We start from the raw sequence: 25,890 nt of genomic DNA, 5'->3' as shown, positions 1-25,890 counted from the left end.
ACGGTACCATAGAATTAAAAATAACCTTGATTTTCGGAATCAGGGGGTGATTTTACATAAGAATTTCATAACGGCGTTTCTGGTAAAGAGAAAAAGTTGAAATTTGTGGTCCAGTGTAATTAATCGTAACTACAACCGACGATTAACGATTAAAAAAATTTAATCATTAATCGTACGGATGATTACGATTAATTAATTTCAATCGTTAATCTCGATTAACATTTTAATCGTTAATTTTTAATCATTAATGAGATTAACATTTTGCCAACACTGGTTAATAGCTACTGTAGCCGAATGGTTTTTTCGATTACCACTTTGTTGGTCTCGGGTTCAATTCATAGTGACAAGGATTTTTTATTTTAATTTTTTTATAGCACATTTTTTTCTTTATTCTTATATATACTTTATTGCAATAAGGTAGCTAAACAACGATTTCCAAAATATTTGTGAATACATTTTATAAAATTTCCATAGATAGTGCTTAAGTTGGAAGATATGCAGGCTAAGAATTGTAAAGAGACAATAATGGATATTCTCTTTACAATAACGGGCGCTTAAGTACAGGATGTAGCGAGAAATATTGGAGATAAAATAACAGTCGTTTAATATATTAGCGAAATTTAAAGTATACCTGAACGTTTACGATACTCTCGAAGAACATTGCTGTTAAAAAATACATGCATCTTCTAATTCATCGTCTAAAAGGACGATGCAGTACTTTGTAAAGAGATTCCTTTTTGACCACAGACCATGGTTCAGCTATCCACCGACGGAGCGCCCTTCCCTATATATAACATATCCAACTGCTATTGATAGAGAGACAGAAGCCTTTTTTCGGGTAATGACAATATCGCGGTCCTGCGGTGGTTTTAGTTAGCAGAAAAATCCCATAAGATAGGTCGCGTCAGCTGACAAAGTGTCTGATTTTATGTCGGTGGTTAATTGAAACATTAAAGTAATGAATAATTAGTTCCGTTCGATAAAACCAAGCGCAGTTTTCAGTAAACTACTGATAGTCACCTTCGTTAAGGAATCCAAAGGAGAATATATATACATTAAAGTGGTCCAAAAATGTAAGTAAACAAATAAGGTCGGATTTTTAATGCCGCCACCCCCTAGGATTGTTATATACCGAAAAAAATATACCCAAATTTTTTTATTTTGAAATCAAAAAATATTTAAGGAGTGCTCAAAGCGCTCAAAGTTGTCCATGTATTTTATGTGGAGAAAAAAACAATTTTTCGTAGAAATGGTATAAAACTCTTGAAAACCAATATTTTTCGACCGGAAAACTGTGGTTCTCTGCAGGAGACTTCCAGTATTAATATCCAATTGTTTATTTAACCATTTTTATGATTAAAGATTTTTTATTGGTCCCCCATTGCATTTTCTAAGGGCTTTGGAGGACCTATAAAATATAGTTACCATGAAAAAATTGTTAAAGAAACAATTGAGTATTATTACTGGAAATCTCCTGAAGATAAGTAAAGTTTTCCGATCGAAAAATATTGATTTTCAAGAATTTTACACTATTTCTACGAAAAGATGTTTTTTTCTCCATATAAAATACATGGAAAACTTTGAGCGCTTTGAGGACTCCCTAAATATTTTTTGATTTCAAAATAAAAAATAGGGGTATATTTTTTTTCGATATAGATCAATCCTAGGGTGTGCCGGCATTAACACTCCGACTTTATTTTTTTGGATCACTCTAATGTACATATGTATATTAATACTGCCGGAATTTAAGTTGAGGCAAACAAATTGGCTGAAATGACTGTCAGAAACAATATAAAAAAATGTTTTTGCATATGTTTTTTCTTGGAAGGATAAAGGATTAAAGCTATCTCTTCAATTCCAGTCCTAAAAAACTAGTAAAAATAAAAAAATTAAATATGTGCGTAAATATGTACTAGTTTTTTCTTTTAAACGATACTGAAATCACTATCGTGCAAGAACGTAAGTTTACTTAATACTACGAGATATTTCAAACTCTTACGAGAAGCAAAATTGGAATCGAGTTGACGATATCGCACAAACGGTCAAACATTTTTTGGATTTCATGAAGCAGGACAATCGCCAATACGAGATCGTCAGGCGATTATCGTCATACGTTATATCTTTCCCCCAAATCGCCCCCTCTGGCAACGCCACTGCCCCTGTACATTGTATAAAAAAATTAAATTAATCAGCAAATTAAAAAAATCAGCAGTTTCATCAAAATTTCAAACTTTTTTGTTGACGGTGTTGCGCATTTTCTTCCGTATAACGAATGTTCGCATTTTATTTTACGTGAAAAAAATGCGCAACACCATCAACAAAAAATGGCATATCCAAACATTTTCTAAAAATAATGAATACAAAGTTTGAGATTTTGTTAAAACATTGAATTTTTTAATTTTTGTAGCAGGGTTTAAACTTTGATTGATATGGTTTTTGTTGTAGAATGAACTATTTTTTTATAAAAAAAATTATAAAAATTAATTTGGAAAAATATAAATAGTAAAAACTTGTCTATATGGGTGGACTTAGCTGGCACTATTTTTCGCTTATTATTTGTTTTTTTTTTCTACTGGCACTATTTAAAAATCTGTTTCTATGTACATAGATACATACATACTTTGTATTTATTTAGGTAGGTAGATAAAAAGCAATCAAACCGATGGAAAACCTAGCAAAAAGTGTGCAATTATAAATTAGTGGCATTCGCTAAATGTATGTATTGCTGTTGTCGTTTGAGCGGTTGTTGCTGTTGTTTTCGCTGAGTGAATTAAAATAACGTAAGACGACGCGACGCGCAAGCCGCAATACAATTCTATATGCGTAGCTACGACATCACCAAACGGGGCAATTCGATTCGTGCATTTAAATACGCATAACAGCTGAATTGCGATCATCCGTCCATGCGGACTGCCAAAATTCGGTCCGCTTGCGGAAAGCATTTCTTTAAGCCAAGTTAGCTGACGCGTCGCGCGAGTGCTAGCCAACGAAGTGATTGAAATAAGCAAGCGTAAATAAAATTGAACATAAAAATAGAAAAAAAAAGAAAACTCATTATGAAATCAATGCACGTCGTTTTTTTATTTTCAATTCTTCCTTTTATTCGATTCTCCTATCGTGCTCCCCACAGCCTGCCTACGAACCTTCTTACCGCCTTACTTCGGTTTACCTTTACTTATGCATATGTATAGATGTACATACATATGTAGGTGTGCATATACATATGGCGGTATGTAATATGTTCATATTTAAATAAATCAGTGTTCAGGCAGTGGTGATAAAATGCACACATACACCGGTGAAATAGTGGATTTAGTCTTCTAGGCAGTGTTTTACTGCGGTGGGTGCGTAGCTGTGAAGGGAGTGCTGGTAGTTACCACCAATAATCCTCAACGTTCGATACTAAAGCAATAAAGCTGCCTTTACATGAGGCGATTTTTTGACATGCGATAATCGCCTGCAAAAGTTGACTTGCTGTCTACTTTGAGGCAACCGATTTTTGAACCAGCATTTACACGAGCAACTTTTCTGGAGCAATGTTGAATCGCCTAAAAAAACGCCTCATGTAAATGCAGCTTAAGAACTAAAAAGACGGTGACGACATTTTAATATTTAGTAGCAATGCGATGTATTTATGTAGTTATAAAAACTGTCATCAACTTACGAGTGACTGCAAAGCCCCTTGAGTCCAATATGAATTTTAATTATTGAGAGCTATGTAATTATGAGCGCGTACAAAGGAAAGAGAAGCCGTAACTTGTGAGAGGGCGAGTGAGTTTTTATGGAAGTGAATGAAAGTAAATACTACAGTACTGCGACTGCGGCAGTAAGCAGCCGTAATTCGTATCCGCATTGCCGATAAGTTTTCCGATAATTGAAGGAATTTAATTCCAAACACTACGAACTAATCTTTGCGATGATCAAAATTAGACTGAAATCATTCATTTGCGGACATCATCGTTTTTTGATGTTGACCACGCTTATTTTCTGTACCTGCCCGCCTTATTTGACGCAAGCCAAAAGTTTGGTTGACAGCCGCTCGCCCAGTTTGCGGACCTTTCACGTGGTCAATATCACTCTCAGTCCCAGCGTTGTACACACCAAAGCCGTAGTGGCGCCGAATACCGATGTGCGTTTGACGTGCTTGCTTAAAGGGTCCATTAAGTGGTACAAAGAAGACGAGTTCCTAAGCGCTAACAGACTGCTAGTTTTGAAGGAAGTTCAAGCGGGAAATGCTGGTGTCTATAGCTGCCAGGCAGAGCAAGTGCCAATAGGGGCAAAGTACGTTAGCGTTGCATTGAAAGTACTTGCACCTGAGCTAGCAAAGACTTCCGCCTATACAGAAGACGACATAGCTGATTTTAGTAAGGTGGAAGACGAAGAAGAAGCGAAGCTGCGAATGGATCAAGATGACAAAGGTACAGTGGAGGAAAATGTGGAAGCGGAACCAGAAGAAGTCTCCAAAAGCGAGAATGCGACTGCTTTAAAAATTGTGCACCTGCCGAATCCCGGCCCGCCACAGTTTCAACAAAGCTACAAACTTATAAATAGTTTACAGCAACCGCTTGGAAGTTTCGTGCAATTTAGCTGCCCCGCAATGGGAAATCCATTACCAATAATTACTTGGTGGCATAACAATACAAGGATGGATATGACTTCTTTGCGTTTTAGGCTTAAAAAATGGTCGCTTTTTATTGAGCACCTGAGTATTATAGACACTGGCAGTTACACTTGCAAAATTAGTAACAAATTCGGTACCATTGAACACAGCACACGGTTGCATATCGTCGGTCAGCTGCACTCTGAAAAGCCACTTATTGCGAACAGTACACCAGCCAACCTAACGGTTATGGTTAATAATAGCGCGCAGTTCGAGTGCCGAGTTGAATCACCGACCGCAGTGCAGATTCAGTGGATCATGCATAGGAAACAACTGAATAAGGATGAGCTATATTTGAATATCACAAATAATCCGAATATAATTGAGTTGCCGACGAATGCAGAAAACCCAGCCATGTTAAAAATAACGCAAGTGACGCCAGATGACGAAGGCTGTTACACCTGCATTGCTTCGAATGATGTAGGTAAAACGATGGCTACAGCTTATTTGCGAGTCATACTTCCGAAAAGCACCATCATTGCCCCCAAAACTAAATTCTTCATTCTGGAGAAACGTACTGCCGATTCATCTGGTGGCCCAGCGTTAGAGAAGGAACACGATAAACCAGCAACTGTTAGTGATGTGGATGTAGACAGTAAAGATACTGCTGATACTAACGATGAACAGGAGGCGGTAGAAGAAAGTCCGCCACGTTTCAAAAAAGCGGATAAGCTCATTCAAACTGTACACAAACCAGCTGGCTCTACAATACAACTGCATTGTCCAGCCAATGGCAATCCGATGCCGAACGTAACATGGACGCGCAGCGCCAGCGATCAAAATTTCACTGAAATTATGCGACATATAGGGAAAGTAACTTACAAAAAGTGGTCCATGCAAATGGACGAAGTGATTGCGGAAGATTCGGGCGTCTACAAGTGCACCGTATGCAATAAGCTGGGTTGCATAGAACATTGCACCAAGTTAACCATCATGGACCGTCTGCGCTCTCGGCCCATTCACAGTGACAAGTTTCCACAAAATCAAACCGTTTTGACCAATAGCAGCGCATATTTTGAGTGTCGTGTCGTATCCGACCTGGAGCCCCATATATTCTGGGTAAAGTACAATACGCCAAATGAAAGTATTGATAAGTTGGAGCGCATGTTTGCCAATGCAAACGCCAACGCGAACTCTTACCAGCCAAGCGCAAAAGATTTCATCAAACTATCTGGCGAACCAGACAAACCGAATGTCCTTCGATTGGAGAACGTCACACATGCGGACGAAGGTTGGTACACCTGTGTAGCAGCTAGTAATTTGGGTGAGTCAATGGCAAGCGCGTATTTGCATGTGGTTGACAAATTGCCCAACCGGGAAGTATACATGATGTGGCGGGCACATCCTGTCTGGATGACAGTAGCAGCAATGGTAATTGTGCTGCTGTTCCTTTTCGGCTCCATCTTCATTATCTATGTTTTGCGAAAGCTGAAGCATGAAAAGTTGCTGAAGCATCGCATCGAAACGGTTCATCAATGGACCAAGAAAGTTATTATCTACAGGCCGTCTTCTTCCGAGGGTAGTTCCTGCGACCTCCAAATGCCTGTGATTAAAATTGAGAAACAACGTACCACATTTCAGGCTTCAAACATGGATTCGTCGCAAGCTTTTAATGAATATGAATTTCCGCTCGACTCCAATTGGGAGATACCGCGTACGCAACTGAACCTAGGCTCGACGCTAGGTGAAGGAGCTTTCGGACGTGTAGTCATGGCAGACGCGTGCAATTTACCACGTACCGCCAATAACTCTTCGAGCATAGTTGCTGTAAAAATGGTAAAAGAGGAGCACACGGATGCAGACATGGCTAGTTTAATAAGGGAAATGGAAGTAATGAAAATGATCGGGAAGCATATTAACATCATCAACTTGCTGGGCTGTTGTACACAGAATGGGCCGCTTTGGGTCATTGTGGAATTCGCACCTCATGGAAATCTGAAAGACTTTCTGAAAAAGAATAGGCCACTTTTTGTTGGCAGTCCGAGTTTGCAGCGTAGCAGCGACTGCCTGGAGGATATGCCGCAGCTAACTGAGAAGAATTTGGTGTCTTTTGCGTTTCAGATTGCACGTGGCATGGAATACCTTGCTTCACGTAGGGTGAGTTTTTTTTAACTTTTTTTTAGCTATTTTACAATTCTTAAAGTAATTTTGTACTAAAACTCATTAATATTCTCAGTGTATTCATCGGGATTTGGCGGCTCGCAATGTCCTCGTGAGTGACGACTATGTTATGAAGATTGCCGACTTCGGCTTGGCGCGCGATATACAGGATACAGACTATTACCGAAAGGCCACCAACGGTCGTTTACCCATCAAGTGGATGGCGCCCGAGTCGCTACAAGAAAAGTTCTACGACTCACAATCGGATGTGTGGTCCTATGGTGTATTATTGTGGGAGATTATGACTTTTGGAGAGCAGCCCTATCCCAATATTATGTCTGCGGAGGAGCTCTACAGTTACTTAATAACTGGTCAGCGAATGGAGAAGCCAGCACGATGTTCACTCAATATATATATGCTAATGCGGCAGTGTTGGCATTTTGACGCCAACGTACGACCGACATTTGGGGAGATTGTAGAGAATTTGGACAAGATTCTTCAGCTGGCATCAAATCACGCAACTAATGAAGAGTATTTGGATCTATCTATGCCGATGCTTGAGACACCCCCATCATCGAGTGATGATGAATCCGAACCGGATACTTTTCAAGAAACGTCTCCGTTGCGCTATCAATACACATACAAATTTTATTGAAGAGATTAGCATTTATGCATTATACGAAATGTGTAAGCAAAGTAAGGCTTAAACATACTAATACCCAGTAGTTTTTAAGAGCAATTTTATACTTTATACTTAAGTGCATCTGTTGTGAAACTACGAAAAGACTTAATCCATCGCATGTCATTTGCTAAATTTAGTATATCAGATAAGCACAAGAAAAAAATTGTAGATTACGCGTTACTTTAATTTAAAGTTAAGAATATCATAAGCGTATTTATATACATATATATGTACTACCCAGACCACAATCAGTTGGTACGCCGGAACAATTTTTAATATTTGCACTTGAAACTTGTATATACATACATACATATATTAATACAAAGTTTGTTAATTTCCCAAAGCTTGGAATGTGATTTTTAGACTTAACTGCAAAAGAAAAAAAAATTACAAAAAGGACAAAGTAAATAGCGAGATCTTTCAACAATCTTAAAAATTCCGTCCAATTCAATTTGTAGGATTTACAAAAAAAAAATCTTTCATTCTTTTCACAAATTTTTATAGAAATATGTGAAAAAGGATGGAAAATGTTATTAAGGCAAAATGCGGCTTGACAAAGCGTTAAACAATAATTTTTTTAAGATGCTACGTATTGAGTTGAAATGCATTTTATAAGACTGTTGAAAGATCTTGCTATTTACGTTGTTTGTTTCTGTAAGTTATTTTCTCTTTCTTTTGATTCTAAGAAACCTCATTTCAAGCTTTGGAAAATTAACAAACTTTGTTTTAAAAACTTTTATTTGTTAATATATGTACATTAGACTGCATCACTCCCCATACAAAAAAAAAAATCGGTACTGTTTTTCCATTGGAATCATAAAGTCTATTATATTTTAAGACGTCCACCAAAATATTTCGAAAAAATATTCAGATTTAAGTGAGCTGGACCGATTTGAAAATACCTCCAAAGGTGGAGTTTTTTATGAATAAAAATAGTTTCTTAAAGATTTTTTTTTTGAAAAAAACCCTCCAAATGACAAAACGGTTTAAGCTTAAAAAATTTGCGTAAAATTTTTTTTTTAAATTTTTAACAGAATCGTGATAATGAAATTTTTGATGCTGTTTTTAACTTTTTTCAAAGATTGGTATAAGAAAAACTTGAATAACTGAGCCTAAACTCTCCCGATTTAGACTTGTGAGATATCATTGGAAAGGTATTTTCTCACCCTTTTTATTTCTTTGCTAATAAACTCATTCAAAGGATGAAAGAGAAAGGTAGGATGAACGAACATTATTCAAAGTTGAATTAAGATGTGTTGGTATTTGAATAAAAAAAATATTGGGACACGAATGACTTTTTTTTCACATAAATAAAAATAGTGGGAAAATACCTTTCCCATAAGTCTAAATCAGAATAGTTATAACCCAGTTATTTAAGTTTTTCGTAAATCAATCTTTGAAAAAAGTAAAAAAACAGCATCAAAAATATCATTATTGCGATTCCGTTGAAAAGGTTTTTAAATATTTTTATGCAGAGTTTTTAAGCCTAATTTGTGTTGTCATCAGAGGGGACTTTTTTCAAAAAGTTCTTTAAGAAACTATTTTTATTCATAAAAAACTCCATTTTTGGAGGTCTTTTCAAATCGGTCCAGCTCACTTAAATCTAAATATTTTTCCGAAATATTTTGGTGGACGTGTTAAAATATAATAAATTTTGTAATCCCGGCGGAAAACCGCAACTTTTTTTGGTGATGCAGTCTAATGTACATACATATGTATGTATTACAGACCTGCACGAGTAAGTGAAAATATAACAAGTTAATAATCGCCGAGTATGAATAGAAACGATGCGAATATTTGAATTTAAATTTGACATCGTAGGAAAAGCATCGTTTTACTTGGTAGCAAACGGATATTTTTTCACATTATCATTTTCATATGAGACGTTTACTATGAGCGAAGTTCGATTTGAAATATGTGTCAAAACAACAAAACTTAGAAATTTATTGAAACGTGTAAGCATTAGAAATAAACATTTTACGGCAAAACAGAGGCGCATTTTATAGGGCAGAAGAAAATATTTAGACAGTTAAAGATTGGATGCAATTTTGTTTTATGTACGTTTCCAACACAATTCTCTATTATAAAATATGAATTATAAAATTAAATAAAGAGTTCAATAACGGTGGTTTTTACAATTTATTAATTTTTTTGTTTAGCCGCAAAATTATTAGATCAAATCTTTTGATTTATTTCATTATTAATGGCAATGTCTCAAACATGTGTATTTGTTGCATTTCGTTTAACTTTTTTCGCTCGTGACGCGCTTACGGCGGAGTAAAAATAGTAATCGTCTGATCCAACGACGTGGCATCGGCAGAATCGGCATCATGTGAGCGATTATACGATTCCAAAAAAGCATCGCTGTACTCATAAAAAGATTACTAATACTCATGATAAAAACATAGCAAGGTAGAACCGTTCTCTCAATTTGTCGGCCATGATTTTTTTTGAAGTTTGTCAACATTTTAAAATCATATAAAAGTGAAAATAAAAAATTGAAATTGTTCGAAATTGTTGTTGCTTGAGATTGAAAATGAAAATGTGTGTGTAAGTTTGTGAGTAAATTTAAAAATTAAATTGTTTGGAAACGTCAAGAATTTCAAAAGTGACTCAACGGTTCTACCTTACTATATTTTTATCATGCTAATACTCGTACTCTGGTCTCTAGTATGTATGTATATAAAAGTATCAAGTGAAAATATTTAAAAGTGTTCAGGCGTACGAACTGATTGTGGTCTGGTTAGTACATACATATACGGTTAAAAATTTCGGTTTTAATTTTAAACTTTAAATTAAATTCAGTTTCAAATACAAACCTTCCAAGTTTAAAAAAAAGAGATCATATATGTTGGGTTTAGAATTTAAACAGTTCGGTTTAAATTTTAAACCCAAACATTTTCTATTTCGTTTGCTTCACGTTAAACTTCACGAAAGCTTTTTCATAATTAAGAANTTCCAAGTTTAAAAAAAAGAGATCATATATGTTGGGTTTAGAATTTAAACAGTTCGGTTTAAATTTTAAACCCAAACATTTTCTATTTCGTTTGCTTCACGTTACACTTCACGAAAGCTTTTTCATAATTAAGAATAAAACTAAAAAAAATCTTAAATATCATGCTCCGTCTGATGGGGATTGAACCCGGACAGCCTTGGTATCAAGCACCTTTGCACACTCAGCTACAGCCATGCATGTAAATGTGTTATCATATATTGAGTTTGAATCAACACCACATTTCGCTGTGTTGATGCTGCAGTCAGTGATCGGACTTAAAAAAAAATGTGGTAGATTTCAAAAACATGTGGTAGATCTAAGGTTTTGGATCAAACTTTGTACAAAAATTAAAAAAGTTCTGCAAGGTTTCACCTAAATTGTCAACATTTTCTTTAGAATCTAAAACAAAATTAATTTTAGTATATTAAAGTACAAGATTGAAGTTGCTAAAAATTGCGTTGAGTTTTGGCAATTTTTTCCTTGACAGTTTCGAACATATTAGCTCTGAGCCAACACTTTTCGTGTAAAATCCTGTAAAAATGTCAAACAGCAAAATTTCTCTCTGAAGTGAGAGTACAAAGTGAGTAACAAACAAAAAGTACGGGAACAAAAATGAATTTTTTCTGTAAAAACGTCAAACAGCCGATCGTTTGACTTTCATTATTTTACCAGAAGAAAAAGTTCGGGTAAAATCTTGCAACTTCATTCTCTACACAACTCTCCAAAATTCGCTCTCATTTACAGGATTTCGGAGTACGGAAACATTTTTCCTGTAACTTCCTGCAAGTTCGTGTAAAAACCTGTAAGTTCGTGGAGTACTGGATCGTAGCTATTTTGAAAGATTTCTGCAACCTTGCGGAGTGCTGCTACACTGAGAAAAAAAATAATCAAATAGAAACGTAATTGATCTTACTTAAATATTCAATCTAATTACGCGGATATAAAAATGGCCGCGTTCATACTGAAAAAGCACCCGCGAAGTGAATAATCAAGACAAAAACTAAAAAAAAAATAATTTGCATATTGCCTGCAGTGGAATTCGACCATCTCCGGATATCAACAACTTGTGGCAAGCATCTTTGCGCACTCAGCTACACCCAGCTTTCAAATGTTGAATACCCATCAACATCACAGCACGCGATTTGTACTATGTATGTATGTGTGTGTTGTCACCGCTCTCAGAGCGGCGCTCTGCATGCTAGAGGTGCGTATGTACACTTACATATACATTCTCAGATGTGAACAGTCAAATACGTGCGTAATAAATTTTGTATGAAAATATTATTTTTAAATACGAACATTTTTAAACGATAATCAAATATAAAGTATTCATTTTTACTATGCATTATTTCCCTCAGTGTAGCTTTTCTTTTTATCACATCACGACGTAGCGAACAAATGTGGCTCGTTCCAGAAACCGCTACTTGGGATTTGCCGATTTTGGCAATTCTCAAGTAAAAGTAAACAACGCTTTAGAAATTTTAGATGCACTGAAATTTGCTAATGCTTTCACAAAAATCTCCGGTTTTATCATTTTCGCTATTATTTTTATAAATCATATATTTTGTAATTTAACACAATAAAACCACGTTTGATGTCGAAAAATTGAATATTGAAAAAAAAATTACTATTTTACAGTTTAGTTTATCCTCCCATTCTGCCTGTAGTTAGTGTTGGACAATTTTTGCTCTTGAAATTAAGAAAATTATGTCGAGCAAAAATAAAACTACTCAAAAACGCGAATATGTGGTAGATTTCAGACCTTGTGTGGTAGATATGGTAGATGCTCAAAAAAGTGGCAGATCTCTACCACAATGTGGTAGAAGTCCGATCACTGCCGTCAGTTCATAAGATTTGCTCTCCCTCTCTGAGAGACACATAAAATAAGGCATACTGAGGCAAACATTTTCTATTTCGGTTCAGATTTTAAACAAAACTTTCTATATATGAAACCTAGAAATTAGAATTAAAACATTTTGGTTTGATTTTTAAACCACTCATAGTGAAATATCATTTTCTCGTCTGCTAGACTAAAATTTAAACCAGACGATATTAAAAATTGCTTAAAGCTATTGACTGGTTTAAAAAGTAGACTATAAAATATTAAAAAAGGCAGTAGTCCCAGCTCGGTTTAAAAATTAAACCCATATTTTTGACCGTGTATGTGCAAAATAATTAAAAAACGAAAAACCTTAAGATTAGATTGGAATATAAAAATTTTTATATTTTGCTGAGTTGATAAATTTGATTATTTAATATTCGCAAAGGTAGTTATTAAAAAGTGCAACAATTTCATTAAGTTGGAGATGATTGGAATCGGACCAGCTGTATTCTATTAAGCTGGTCAAATGCTCAAAAGGTATCAAAGGCATTGTAAAAGCTTTTAGTCGAAAGTTCAAGCCATTAAGCCTAAATGGAAGGTTCTAACTTTTGTTTCTTTGGTAAAGTTTCTAAGATATTGGAAAACGCGATTTTTTGACAATTTATTTCTCGAAATTTGGAGCTGATGAAAACTTTATACTTACAGATTCGTAATCAGCATAAAAAGGTGCATTAAAAACAGCTTTAACATTTTCCGCACCAAAATTTTTTTAGATTTTTGTTGGCCTGTGTAATTAAAAAAAAACCAATTACGATCTATGTAATCTGTTTAAATACAAACATATGGTTGGTTTCCTCCACTATCCAAAGTCGCCAGATGTTTGATAGTAGTTCAGATAACTTCCGAGTATGATCGTTGAAGAATCGTTGCGGAAATTCGTAAATTGGGTAAAACCGCAACAGTCACATTAAAGTCGATAACCCCACAAATATAAAGTGTTTGTTAAAAAAGAAAAAAATAATAATTAAATTAAATGCAATGCAATNGAAAGTTCAAGCCATTAAGCCTAAATGGAAGGTTCTAACTTTTGTTTCTTTGGTAAAGTTTCTAAGATATTGGAAAACGCGATTTTTTGACAATTTAACTTCGTTGTTCTCGAAATTTGGAGCTGATGAAAACTTTATACTTACAGATTCGTAATCAGCATAAAAAGGTGCATTAAAAACAGCTTTAACATTTTCCGCACCAAAATTTTTTTAGATTTTTGTTGGCCTGTGTAATTAAAAAAAAACCAATTACGATCTATGTAATCTGTTTAAATACAAACATATGGTTGGTTTCCTCCACTATCCAAAGTCGCCAGATGTTTGATAGTAGTTCAGATAACTTCCGAGTATGATCGTTGAAGAATCGTTGCGGAAATTCGTAAATTGGGTAAAACCGCAACAGTCACATTAAAGTCGATAACCCCACAAATATAAAGTGTTTGGTAAAAAAAAAAATAATAATTAAATTAAATGCAATGCGCATATTTCATTTGGAATANGTGGTAGATATGGTAGATGCTCAAAAAAGTGGCAGATCTCTACCACAATGTGGTAGAAGTCCGATCACTGCCGTCAGTTCATAAGATTTGCTCTCCCTCTCTGAGAGACACATAAAATAAGGCATACTGAGGCAAACATTTTCTATTTCGGTTCAGATTTTAAACAAAACTTTCTATATATGAAACCTAGAAATTAGAATTAAAACATTTTGGTTTGATTTTTAAACCACTCATAGTGAAATATCATTTTCTCGTCTGCTAGACTAAAATTTAAACCAGACGATATTAAAAATTGCTTAAAGCTATTGACTGGTTTAAAAAGTAGACTATAAAATATTAAAAAAGGCAGTAGTCCCAGCTCGGTTTAAAAATTAAACCCATATTTTTGACCGTGTATGTGCAAAATAATTAAAAAACGAAAAACCTTAAGATTAGGTTGGAATATAAAAATTTTTATATTTTGCTGAGTTGATAAATTTGATTATTTAATATTCGCAAAGGTAGTTATTAAAAAGTGCAACAATTTCATTAAGTTGGAGATGATTGGAATCGGACCAGCTGTATTCTATTAAGCTGGTCAAATGCTCAAAAGGTATCAAAGGCATTGTAAAAGCTTTTAGTCGAAAGTTCAAGCCATTAAGCCTAAATGGAAGGTTCTAACTTTTGTTTCTTTGGTAAAGTTTCTAAGATATTGGAAAACGCGATTTTTTGACAATTTAACTTCGTTGTTCTCGAAATTTGGAGCTGATGAAAACTTTATACTTACAGATTCGTAATCAGCATAAAAAGGTGCATTAAAAACAGCTTTAACATTTTCCGCACCAAAATTTTTTTAGATTTTTGTTGGCCTGTGTAATTAAAAAAAAACCAATTACGATCTATGTAATCTGTTTAAATACAAACATATGGTTGGTTTCCTCCACTATCCAAAGTCGCCAGATGTTTGATAGTAGTTCAGATAACTTCCGAGTATGATCGTTGAAGAATCGTTGCGGAAATTCGTAAATTGGGTAAAACCGCAACAGTCACATTAAAGTCGATAACCCCACAAATATAAAGTGTTTGGTAAAAAAAAAAATAATAATTAAATTAAATGCAATGCGCATATTTCATTTGGAATAGAGTCCACCGAACCGCCAGCAAAACTTGCGATATTTTGCTTTATCTTTCTTCTACGGTTTTGTTTTGAGATTTCTTTATTTTGAAATTATGTAAGTTTTGGTAATTTTCTTTTTGATTTAGGAATAATTCCCATCGTCATAAAAATCAAAAAATATACATTAGATTTAAATGGTTCATTCATGTTGTTTTCATTTCGCATATTTTCTCATCAAATAAACTACTGAAAACTAAAACTACTGAAATCACCCTCTTAAACATTTTGAAACATAACCTTATTTTCTATTTTTAACACCTCAAATTCCTGCTATTAAAACTTCTACTTGCAAGAATTTTCAGCTCTCTCAATTTGTTACGCCCTCGGTTTTGCTCTTTCTTGCAAATTTTTTAGGTTATTGAATGCATTTCCAGTAAAAACTTGCAAGTACTGGTAACAGTTCGTAACAATTGTTTGATATTGAATGGACCTACATATGTATTGTCGGAACTATTTACCATTACATTTTCATAACGAATACTCCAAAACGAATTACCAAAAATTATGTCTACACTAGATTATATATATTTTTCAATTTAAATTTTCGATTTTGAGACTTGCGTATTTAATCAGATCCTTAAGCCATTTAAGAGCGAATTGTTTTATTTCGAGATTGGAATAAAGTGCCATCTGAGTACATACTTCGTTCGTATACATTCAGACGACTTTGCTTTAAAGTTTTTAAGGGCTATGAGTATACGAATTTTGGGAAAAGCAAAAGGAAAAAGTTGCATTGGACAGAGATGCACACAACAAAAAAACAGTTCTTGAGTTATGTGCGATCTTGCGTGCGCAACTTTGTTTTACACATATCTGTGATGGGCGCCTTGATGCTGTCACACAAAATTGTAGGGTATGGGTGCGTTCCAAAACGTCAACATACAAAGCATCAGTTTCTTTTGTTTCTAAACTGCACTAGAAGAAAAAGTCTAACTTGCGCAACCTAGTAGAAGACAGCATCTAACCGTGGTGGCGCACATTTGGCATTACAATCTATTGAGGTTTAGGAATAAAAGACACTGATACTTTGTGAACCGGGCGAAATATTTGGACGGTTCGGTTCAGCGGTTCGAACCATTGTTGCACTTTTGGATTGGTTCGTCAAAGCGGTTTTTTGCTCTTGAACCGGTGGTTCGGTTCGGTTCAACGGTTCGGAAATACAAAAAATATAACGCGTGTCGATGAAAGGTCTTTGTTACAAGCGCATCTAAGCAACGTGGTTAGTTGGTCTAATGCAAACTATATGCCACAAAACCTTAAAATATGTAAAGTTATGTGTTTCTCTCGAAGGGCAGTTCAACCAACTGTTTATTCAATATCAAATTAAAATCTGGAGCAGGCATACAATTTTGTCGATCTTGGTATCACAATGGATTCCAAACTCAATTTCAACCTTCATATTAATGTTACAGTCAATAAAGCCAAAGGCGTTTTTGCATTTGTAAAGCGATAGTCAAAAGAGTTCAAAGACCCTTATGTTACAAAAGCTCTTTTTACCAGTTTAGTTAGACCTATACTAGAATACGGATCTATTGTCTGTAATCCCCGCTACCAAGTTCATGCAGAAAGGATTGAATCAGTTCAAAAACAATACTTGCTTTTTGCATTGCGTGATTTTAACTGGGATTAAGACTACAATCTCCTTCCTTACACTAGTCGTGTAAAGCTCATAAATTTGCCTACACTCGCAAGTCGTAGAGAAATGCTAGGTATAATATTTATCGTAAAATTAATGACAGGCTTGATTAATAGCCCAGCCCTTCTGGCTGAGGTAAATTTTAATATTCCCTGTCGAGTGTCAAGACACTTTTGACCTCTGTTTTTGAAGCCATGCAAAACTAGTTTTGAACTAAAGAAATCATTCCGATGTTTACGTCATTCCAGCGCGTTTTAAATATCGGACTCGATTTTTACTATAAGGAAAACTATCATTTCCACTCTGAATTGTTGAAATACTTTAGCATATCCCATCAGCTAATGAATTTGGTTCAGTAGCTGAATAGTTGATCAAATGAGATAGGTTGCCATTACATTTGATATTGGCCCATGGAAAACAAACATGGTATGTATTAANGAATTTGGTTCAGTAGCTGAATAGTTGATCAAATGAGATAGGTTGCCATTACATTTGATATTGGCCCATGGAAAAAAAACATGGTATGTATTAACATATTTAACAAAACGAAAAAAGGGGTAAATTTATCAAATGAAAATTGGTTGAAACGAACTTTTAAACCTTTATGAAAAGTGGTTCGGTTTTCCGTTCGGATCCAACATTTGTGGAAAATTTCGTTTCGGTTAATGTTAAGTATGTTTACTNATCTATTCGAAAAAATCGTATTTATAGTCCGATTTGCTTAAAATTTGGTATGTAGGTAGATTTTCGCCTGGATAAGCTTATAGGATCCTGTCTTCCAATTTTCATGCAATTTCGAATATAAATAGCTTTGGGCAACCACCATATTAAGGGGCGAATTCGTCAGTAGGCAAGTTTTTGTGCGACAATCAGAAACAACGGATACAGCCAAAATATAATAATAATATATAATATATATATACTAATAAATATTTAAAAAAGCCGTTTTTTAGTGTTCGTGAAGCTCGAGAACGGCTGAACCGATTTTTTTAAACTTCAGACACCTGCCGCACGTGTCCCAAGGATAGTTTTAGGCTAAAACAATTGTCTATATGTAAAGGACACCTTCAATACAAACCGAATTTTTTCATTCTGCATATCTTGGTATGGAGATATACGCAATCAACCCCATACTCTTGGAGAAAAATTGGAGCTACTGCTAAAGGGGCGTGACACCTCGCATACAAACCAAATTTTTCATACCACGTATCTCTGGAAGTGTTCATGGTAGAGTTATGGAAGTTGGAATGGAGATATTCGAAATCAATCGCATACTCTTGGACAAAAATTGAAGTTATTGTAAAAGGGGGCGTGCCACCTCCGATACAAACCAAATTTTTCATACTGCATATCTTTGGAAGTGTTCATGGTAGAGTTCTGGAACTTAGTATGGAGATATACGAAAACTTGAAGCTATTGTAAAATGGTGCGTGGCACCTCCCATACAAACCGAGTTTTTCATACAGCGNGTTCTGGAACTTAGTATGGAGATATACGAAAACTTGAAGCTATTGTAAAAAGCACCTCCCATACAAACCGAGTTTTTCATACAGCGTATCTCTGGAAATGTCCATGGTAGAGTGTTAGAACTTCGTATGGAGATATGTATGTATATGAAATCAAGGCCGTACTCATGGAGAAAATGGGGGCTATTTGAAAGAGAGGCGTGAGGCCTACAAACGTAAAGACTTTTAGCTGTTTTTGAATGTATTTATAATTCTTATGTAGTGGTGTTTGTGGGTGGAATCCTCCTAAATGGTTGTTCGGATTTTAACGAAATATTTTGTCTGTGTTTGAGTGGGTCTCTGGATGGTTTAGTTTCACAATTTAATCCGTCAGTTTGCGCTGTAGTTGAGTTATTCCTAAAAATTTTATTTATGATCCAATTTGGCTAATATTTTAAATATGTATTGGTAACGGTAAGAGCAATAATATTGCAAAAACGTGCCGTGAAGGTCAGATTAAATCGACCTGTTGCACCATTGAGTATATCGAACTCTCCTGTGTTACGATTGGACCAATGGATGTGATTTTCCAATATTATTATGCGTTCAAGCTTTTAAGGTATTTCGCTAATTTTTCATTTTTTCATTCCATTTTCAGTTCATTTTTTATTAGTAAGATATTCGCTTTATTCCTCTCATCTCACCATTTCAAAATCTTAATAGAAAAAACTCTTTCTATGAATGTCGAAGTTGCAGGAATAGAGAGCATAAGCGAAATAATTTTAAGTAAATTTGGCAAATCTTTCTAAGTATTTTTAAAAATGTTGTAATTTTTGTTCTGTGGACCCTTTGTTTTATAATTGGAGAAATATAGTATTTTTGCATAATATTTTTTTTCCAACAGTACGCTGACCCAAAAAATAGTACAATACTATATATTATAGTACGGTTGGCAACCTTACCTACCTCCCATATAACGGTAGTTTTCAGATATACGAAAACTGCGATATTTTAGTAACTACTGAAGATTATTCACTCAAAATTGATATTTACAATAATTTTTAGACGAAAAATAAGAATTATAAATTTTTGGAAAATTGGCGTAGCCGCGACCAATTATGGTTACATGTGTATATCCACCAATTTCTCCCAAACTTGGCACAGTTGTTGGCCTTGGTACAACATACTAAATGGCGGAACATTTTTAAAATCGGACAATAACCACGAGCACATCCCATATAACGGTAATTTAGAGAAATTCGAAATCTTCGATAAATCAGTAAATACTAGAGCTAATTCATTCAAAATTGAGGCTTGCAACAATTCTTTACCAAGAATTACGTGTATGATAGAATTTTGGAAAATGGGCGTGACACCGCCCACTTATGATCACATACATATATGTATCTCGGTAACCGTTCTACTAATTTCTACCAAACTCGGTATGGTTACTGTGCTTGCCACATAGAAGCAAAACGTTTAAAATTATTGAAATCAGACTAAAATTACGGCCACTTTTCATATAACGGTAGATTTCAGAAATGCTTAAAACTTCTATATTTCGAGATTTAAGGAGACTAATTTAATCAAAATTGATACTAACAATAATCCCTTGAAAAGAAGAAACATAATTTGGAATTTTGGAAAATGAGTGTGATACCGTCCACATATGACTATATAAGTTTATTTCATTTCATTTCTGATAAACAAAAAATTTTCAGGTAAAAGTGTCACCGTTTTTCGTGCCTTTTCATGTATTATCTTTAACTGCATCNCAATAATCCCTTGAAAAGAAGAAACATAATTTGGAATTTTGGAAAATGAGCGTGATACCGTCCACATATGACTATATAAGTTTATTTCATTTCATTTCTGATAAACAAAAAATTTTCAGGTAAAAGTGTCACCGTTTTTCGCGCCTTTTCATGTATTATCTTTAACTGCATTTACAGGCTATACTTAGTAAATTTTTTATGTAAAATACTTCCAGATAGTTGCTCCTCCATACTCAAGTGCAATGTAATTGAAAAATATATTAAGGAACCGTCATAAAATTAGGACTATTTAGGGATTTTTATCTTTTTGATATTTTCTTCCCCAACTTTGACTATGTCAGGTGAAAAAAAAAATGTACTGAGCTATAACTTTACATTACATAAAAAATTGCTCAATTAATAAAGATTTCAGAAAGGTGCCACTCTTACTGTTTAGAATAGAAAAAAAGTTATAGCCGCTTTTGTGGGCAAAGGACTGAGACACGCTAGAATGTATTTAATAGATTTAAATTTAAGTTGTTCTTGTTACCTACCAACGACATGCCAAATAGTACAAAGGTACATTATTACCTGCTCCTGACATTATTTTATGTTACGTACCGGAAGATCGACCTATCTCGGCAGCCAGTTCGAAAACGCCCTATCTCAAAAAGCTTTTCAACAACGCACTATTTCAGAATTTTATTGAAAAACACCCTATCTCAAAATTTGGTTGAAGAACGCCCTATCTCACTTCCAAATATATAGAAATTATCCTGAAATGGGGCGTTTTTGAATCGGCATTTGAGATAGGGCGTTTTTGAAACGAATTTTGAAATAGGACGTTCTTGCACTCAGCAGTCGATATCGTCACAATGCAAAAAAGACGCAACAGCAAGGTAATTGAAATGGAAAAAGTCCTGACTAATATTTTTTATTTATTTTCATAAAATTATATGGGAGTTATAATTCGATGATATCAATCAAAAACTGAATTTTGAATTTTTTACTTGTTACGACCTTTTGTATTTCAGCGACGATTGTTAGGCCTTTTTGCACTTCAGGTGATGATATACAAGCCACGCACATATGAATCACATGCACGTGCTAATTGAATAAGATTCTTGCGAAAATAAATCCCTCGCCCACCTGACCATGCCAAAGCATTGAACACGGTTACTCATCACGGCTTTAAACATTCTCATTGTCTAGACGTCGCAGTCTGTATAATCATTCTAAAGATCCAAACACCACCAGACAATTTGTCTGCATTGATCCCACAATGTAGAATGTATGTATGTTTATGTGTACAGTTGCGTTAGGTTGGTTGTTATGTGCCCTCAAGTCTGCTTTATACATAGTGGGTATGTGAGATTTACATAAACGGTAATTAGTAAAGTCATAAAGTTTTAATAGCTAAACGTTTACCCTCGTTGGCATATTTTCGCTTACTTTTGCAGAAACTGCCGTCTAAAATTTTGGTGCGACAGAAGCATCTAATCGAAGCTTTCAACACAACACGCCCATCGCTAAGTGCGGCCGATATGGCCAAGTATCAAAAGACGTAAGTTTCTTATTCCACTTTATGAATATGTATGTAAGTACATACATATGTATGTATGTATAATTGTAGTATGCACATCCAAATATATTTTCATATGATTTGTGCTTTTTATTTTGCAGTTACGCGCGATTTACGAATAAAGAACGTGGGGCAGCCCGGGACTTTGTGGCTAAGCGTGCTACGCTGGCATAATAGTTCGAAATTATTTTAGTTTTGAATTTTACCAATTTTATGAATTTTAATTTTATTTTTATATTGATACGACGTATTTACATTTAAATACGTAAACAAACATGTAAAGAATGGTGTGGTATTACATGCTTATGTATATATGTATGTATGCATAAGTATACATACAAACATGTGGTATAGTNAATTTTATGAATTTTAATTTTATTTTTATATTGATACGACGTATTTACATATAAATACGTAAACAAACATGTAAAGAATGGTGTGGTATTACATGCTTATGTATATATGTATGTATAAGTATACATACAAACATGTGGTATAGGCTGTTTTGTTATTTTTTTGAATTTGGCGAATAAATACGAAATGAATTTTTAATAACGTAAAACGCATGCTTATGTAGATTAACTAATGGCAAAGGGTTGCCAAATGTCGACAGCGTTGCCAGCATAAAATCGGCAAAGGTAGGTATGTATTCACATATTGTAATAAAATAACAAATACTATGTCGTAACTTTTCGTTTGACATAAATATTTTAATATTTCACATATGTACATAAATTTTTGATAATTTAATTAAGTTCGATTTTACAAACAGGTGGCCAAACAAATTGAGAATTGGTTGGGTCCTGTAGTTGTTCTCCATACAAATTTTTGAATGTGCAAATTTTTATTCACCAGTCGCCTATAATATCTTTTGCTACCACCCAAGCTATGGCTTATTTTACATGTGTGGAAAACTAGAAAAATGCAAGAACTTTCTGGAAGGTTTAAACTAAAAATAAGAATGACAACGAAGAGGAAGAAGCACTGCGGAAATTTATTAAAATCAAGCTGGCTAAAATCCGACCGGATTTCGATTATAGAAGATTTTTATTTAAATTTTTGCAATCAAATTTAATAGTATATAATTAGTATTTAAGAGTTAAAAATTTATATATTTTTCATTATGAAAAGAAGCCATTCCGCATTACCGGCCAAGAACCCATTTGTATTTTCAAAATAAATGCTACCCGATGCACTAAACACACTTTTTGAGTTCACTTAGGAAGGTGGTTCGCAGAGATAATTCTTTGCAAAAGTAAACAAATATGAGAATTCTTTGCGACTATAATGATAATAGATTAGTGCTTACACATTTGTTAGTGTTTGGCCGGGCTTCTCTTCTGATTTGTGGCGTGCGCATTGATGTTGTCAAACAAGGGGAGGGACCTAAGTTTAACGCCGACTCCGAAGGGCGATTGAATTTTTATGAGAAGCTGTTTTCATTACAGAAATAAATACACTCAGAGGTTTGCCATTGCCCGCCGAGGGGCGACCGCTATTAGCAAACAATTTTTTTTTTTTTTTTTTTTTATCTTGGGTTGAACCGGGCTTGAACCCAGGCCTGCGGAATGTTGGCGTGCACTGTTAACCGCTACACCACAGCGGTCGTCTGACGGACGAAGTAGGGTTGCCAACATTTTGTAAGATATTTATAGTACTTAAAAAAAAACTGAAAAAATATAGTACACTTTAAATACCCTGCAAACTTTTGCGGACCATGTTGCCTCACGCCATTAGTACTTTAACTAGGAAGAATGACCATGGTTACGGCACTAGTGTCAGCGTTATGCAGGAAAAAACTGAGGCTGGTGGCACGGCACACCTGGTAACATGTAATGCTAAATCAGACCAGGTCGAATTATGAAAGCTAACTGCGTATGTACATATGTACATACATGTACTTCGTAATTTGACAAAAAACGAAATTCCATGAAAGTGTCCAGTTAGTCCATTGCGAAATTCTTTTAATGATTCGGTGATGTAAATGAGTTCAAGCCAAGCGTTAACTCGTGCGGCAAACAAATTTAAGTATTAAAATAAAATGCAGTGCAGTAAACGTCATTTGGAATGATTATTTAACAAGTAAGAAAGTCTAAGTTCGGGCGGAGCCGAACATTAAATACCCGGCGCAAGTATTAAATATATGTTTTTCACTTTTCCGCAAGCTACCGCTACATGGTAAGCCGGGGTGTATCAATGTTGAGTAAGTTAGCGTCCTTAAATTTCGAAATATTGAAATTTCAAGCATTTCTGAAATGTATTGTTATATGAAAAGCGGCCGTAATTTTAGGCCGATTTCAATAATTTTCAACGTTTTCCTTTTATGTGGCAAGCACAATAAAAATACCGAGTTTTGTACAAATTGGTAGAACGGTTACCGAGATACATACATATATGTGATCATAAGAGGGCGGTGCCTCGCCCATTTTCCAAAATTTTATCATAAACGTATTTCTTGGTAAAGAATTGTTGCAAGCGTCAATTTTAAATAAATTAGCTTTAATATTTACTGATTTATCGACGATCTCGTATTTCTCTAAATTACCCTTATATGGAATGTGGGCGCGGTTATTGTCCGATTTTAAACATTTTCGGCCATTTGGTATGCTGTACCAAGGCCAACAACTGTGCCAAGTTTGGAAGAAATCGGTGCAGCGGTTGGCCATTTTTCAAAAATTTATAATATTCTTATTTTTCGTCTCAAAGTTATTATAAATATCAATTTTGAGTGAATAATCTTCAGTAGTTACTAAAATATCGCAGTTTTCGTATTTCTGAAAATTACCGTTATATGCGAGCCAAGAACTTGTGTGAGCAAATCCAATTTTTGGTAGCCAATGTCAGTTACGTGGTTTCGCAGAATGACGATACGCGGTTTTGTACTTTAAACGACGTATTGTTTTTGCTTCAAGTGATAGCGATATGAATGACGCCACTTATGAACTGCGGTTAAAGAATAGCGAAAATGTGAATTAATTTTTTTGTTACTACACTGCACTGTGTGTACAATCTCTTGGCGTGTAGAAAAAATGTCATGTCTAATATCCCAAGGGCTTATGATAAAGTTGTTCGCTGAAAATTTTGCAAACATTTTTGGCGAAATGAAGTAGAGCGAATATTTAGTTCAATGAATATAATAAAAACTAAGCAAAGAAATCCAATGTGCGTTAAAACGTTAAACGCTATTTTATATATAAGATACGGTTTAAAACGTGAAGAAAAATGCTGCCATAATTTTACTGTAGATGACGATCTCTTAAAATTAATGAATTCAGGTGATATATACAATAGTGATTCATTTGATGATGAGGAATATACACTCGATATAAATTAATGGTGTTAACTAGTCTTTCGTTTCTTGCGATTTATTTAAATAAAGCATGTGAATTTTCACTAAAACATTTTAGCCGTTTTTTGCCAGAGTCTATGTGAAATTTCACTAAAACATTTTAGCTCTATGTGTACATACATACATATATTTTATCGGCACGATGTATTTCGTTTGTTGTTTCGTCTGTAACTACTAAACTACTGTAGTGTACTATCGCCAAAGTGAACTTAGCCGTTTTGTTTTCGTATTGNATGTGTACATACATACATATATTTTATCGGCACGATGCATTTCGTTTGTTGTTTCGTCTGTAACTACTAAACTACTGTAGTGTACTATCGCCAAAGTGAACATAGCCGTTTTGTTTTCGTATTGTACTGAACTGTTAAATTAATAAACGAAACGAAATAGTAACGTACAATATAGTTTATTTTCGTACCCTGTTACAGACAAACTAATGCAGAATGCCTAGATAAGTAGATACTTATTTATATTAAATTGGAATCAGAAATGGTCTTAAAAGATTAAAATTAATTAAAATTTTTATAAACCAGTTTTTATACATACATATGTATCTATGTATTTAGGTATTTACTCTTGTACTTCACTTCATTGACTGACTTCAACTTCGCTGCAAATTGAACAAAGCAAAACATGATTTTTATGCGAGACAAATTTCCACAGAAAGTAACGGGAGAAAAAGAATTTTTGGATATTCATTCTATTTTTCAGCTGACTACGATGCTGCATTCTACTTTGCATTCCCTGAAATGAAGAAAAGAAGCGAAACAAATAAAATATTGTAGGACATTCTACTTTACATCACCGGCAATGCCTAAAAGAAGCGAAAAAATTCGAAGGCATTATAACGCTATACCTTCCAGAACACGTCACCACTAAAAGCGATTACCGATTTTTTGCTGGNAGACAAATTTCCACAGAAAGTAACGGGAGAAAAAGAATTTTTGGATATTCTCTCTATTTTTCAGCTGACTACGATGCTGCATTCTACTTTGCATTCCCTGAAATGAAGAAAAGAAGCGAAACAAATAAAATATTGTAGGACATTCTACTTTACATCACCGGCAATGCCTAAAAGAAGCGAAAAAATTCGAAGGCATTATAACGCTATACCTTCCAGAACACGTTACCACTAAAAGCGATTACCGATTTTTTGCTGG

At 34.6% G+C, this 25,890-nt stretch overlaps 2 protein-coding genes across 7 annotated transcripts in view; both read left to right on the top strand.

The window, feature by feature from the left end:
* Positions 1-7,663, top strand: part of LOC108363737 (fibroblast growth factor receptor homolog 1-like) — a 31,246-nt gene extending 23,583 nt beyond the window's left edge. For 2 of the 6 annotated variants that reach the window (XM_017617195.1, XM_017617191.1), the window contains exons 2-3: positions 3,617-6,757; positions 6,837-7,663. In XM_017617195.1, the coding sequence (XP_017472684.1) occupies positions 3,917-6,757; positions 6,837-7,415 (3,420 nt within the window). In that variant the 5' untranslated portion in view covers positions 3,617-3,916 and the 3' untranslated portion in view covers positions 7,416-7,663. Of the gene's footprint in view, positions 1-2,324; positions 3,370-3,616; positions 6,758-6,836 lie in introns of those variants that run through there. The other 4 variants (XM_017617197.1, XM_017617196.1, XM_017617193.1 and 1 more) reach the window with 4 other exon arrangements.
* Pex1 (peroxisomal biogenesis factor 1) overlaps positions 1-21,733 on the top strand; it is a 125,217-nt gene extending 103,484 nt beyond the window's left edge. The window contains exons 11-12 of the mRNA XM_017617199.1: positions 21,257-21,360; positions 21,480-21,733. Coding sequence (XP_017472688.1) covers positions 21,257-21,360; positions 21,480-21,552 — 177 coding nt within the window. The 3' untranslated portion in view covers positions 21,553-21,733. The remainder of the gene's footprint in view (positions 1-21,256; positions 21,361-21,479) is intronic.
* Positions 21,734-25,890: the final 4,157 nt, after the last annotated feature.

The sequence above is a fragment of the Rhagoletis zephyria genome, unplaced genomic scaffold (genome assembly GCF_001687245.7).
Source record: "Rhagoletis zephyria isolate East Lansing unplaced genomic scaffold, Rhagoletis_zephyria_1.1 Rzeph_scaffold_01355, whole genome shotgun sequence".
Lineage (NCBI taxonomy): Eukaryota > Metazoa > Arthropoda > Insecta > Diptera > Tephritidae > Rhagoletis > Rhagoletis zephyria.
This window is presented reverse-complemented; position numbering and strand designations above follow the sequence as displayed.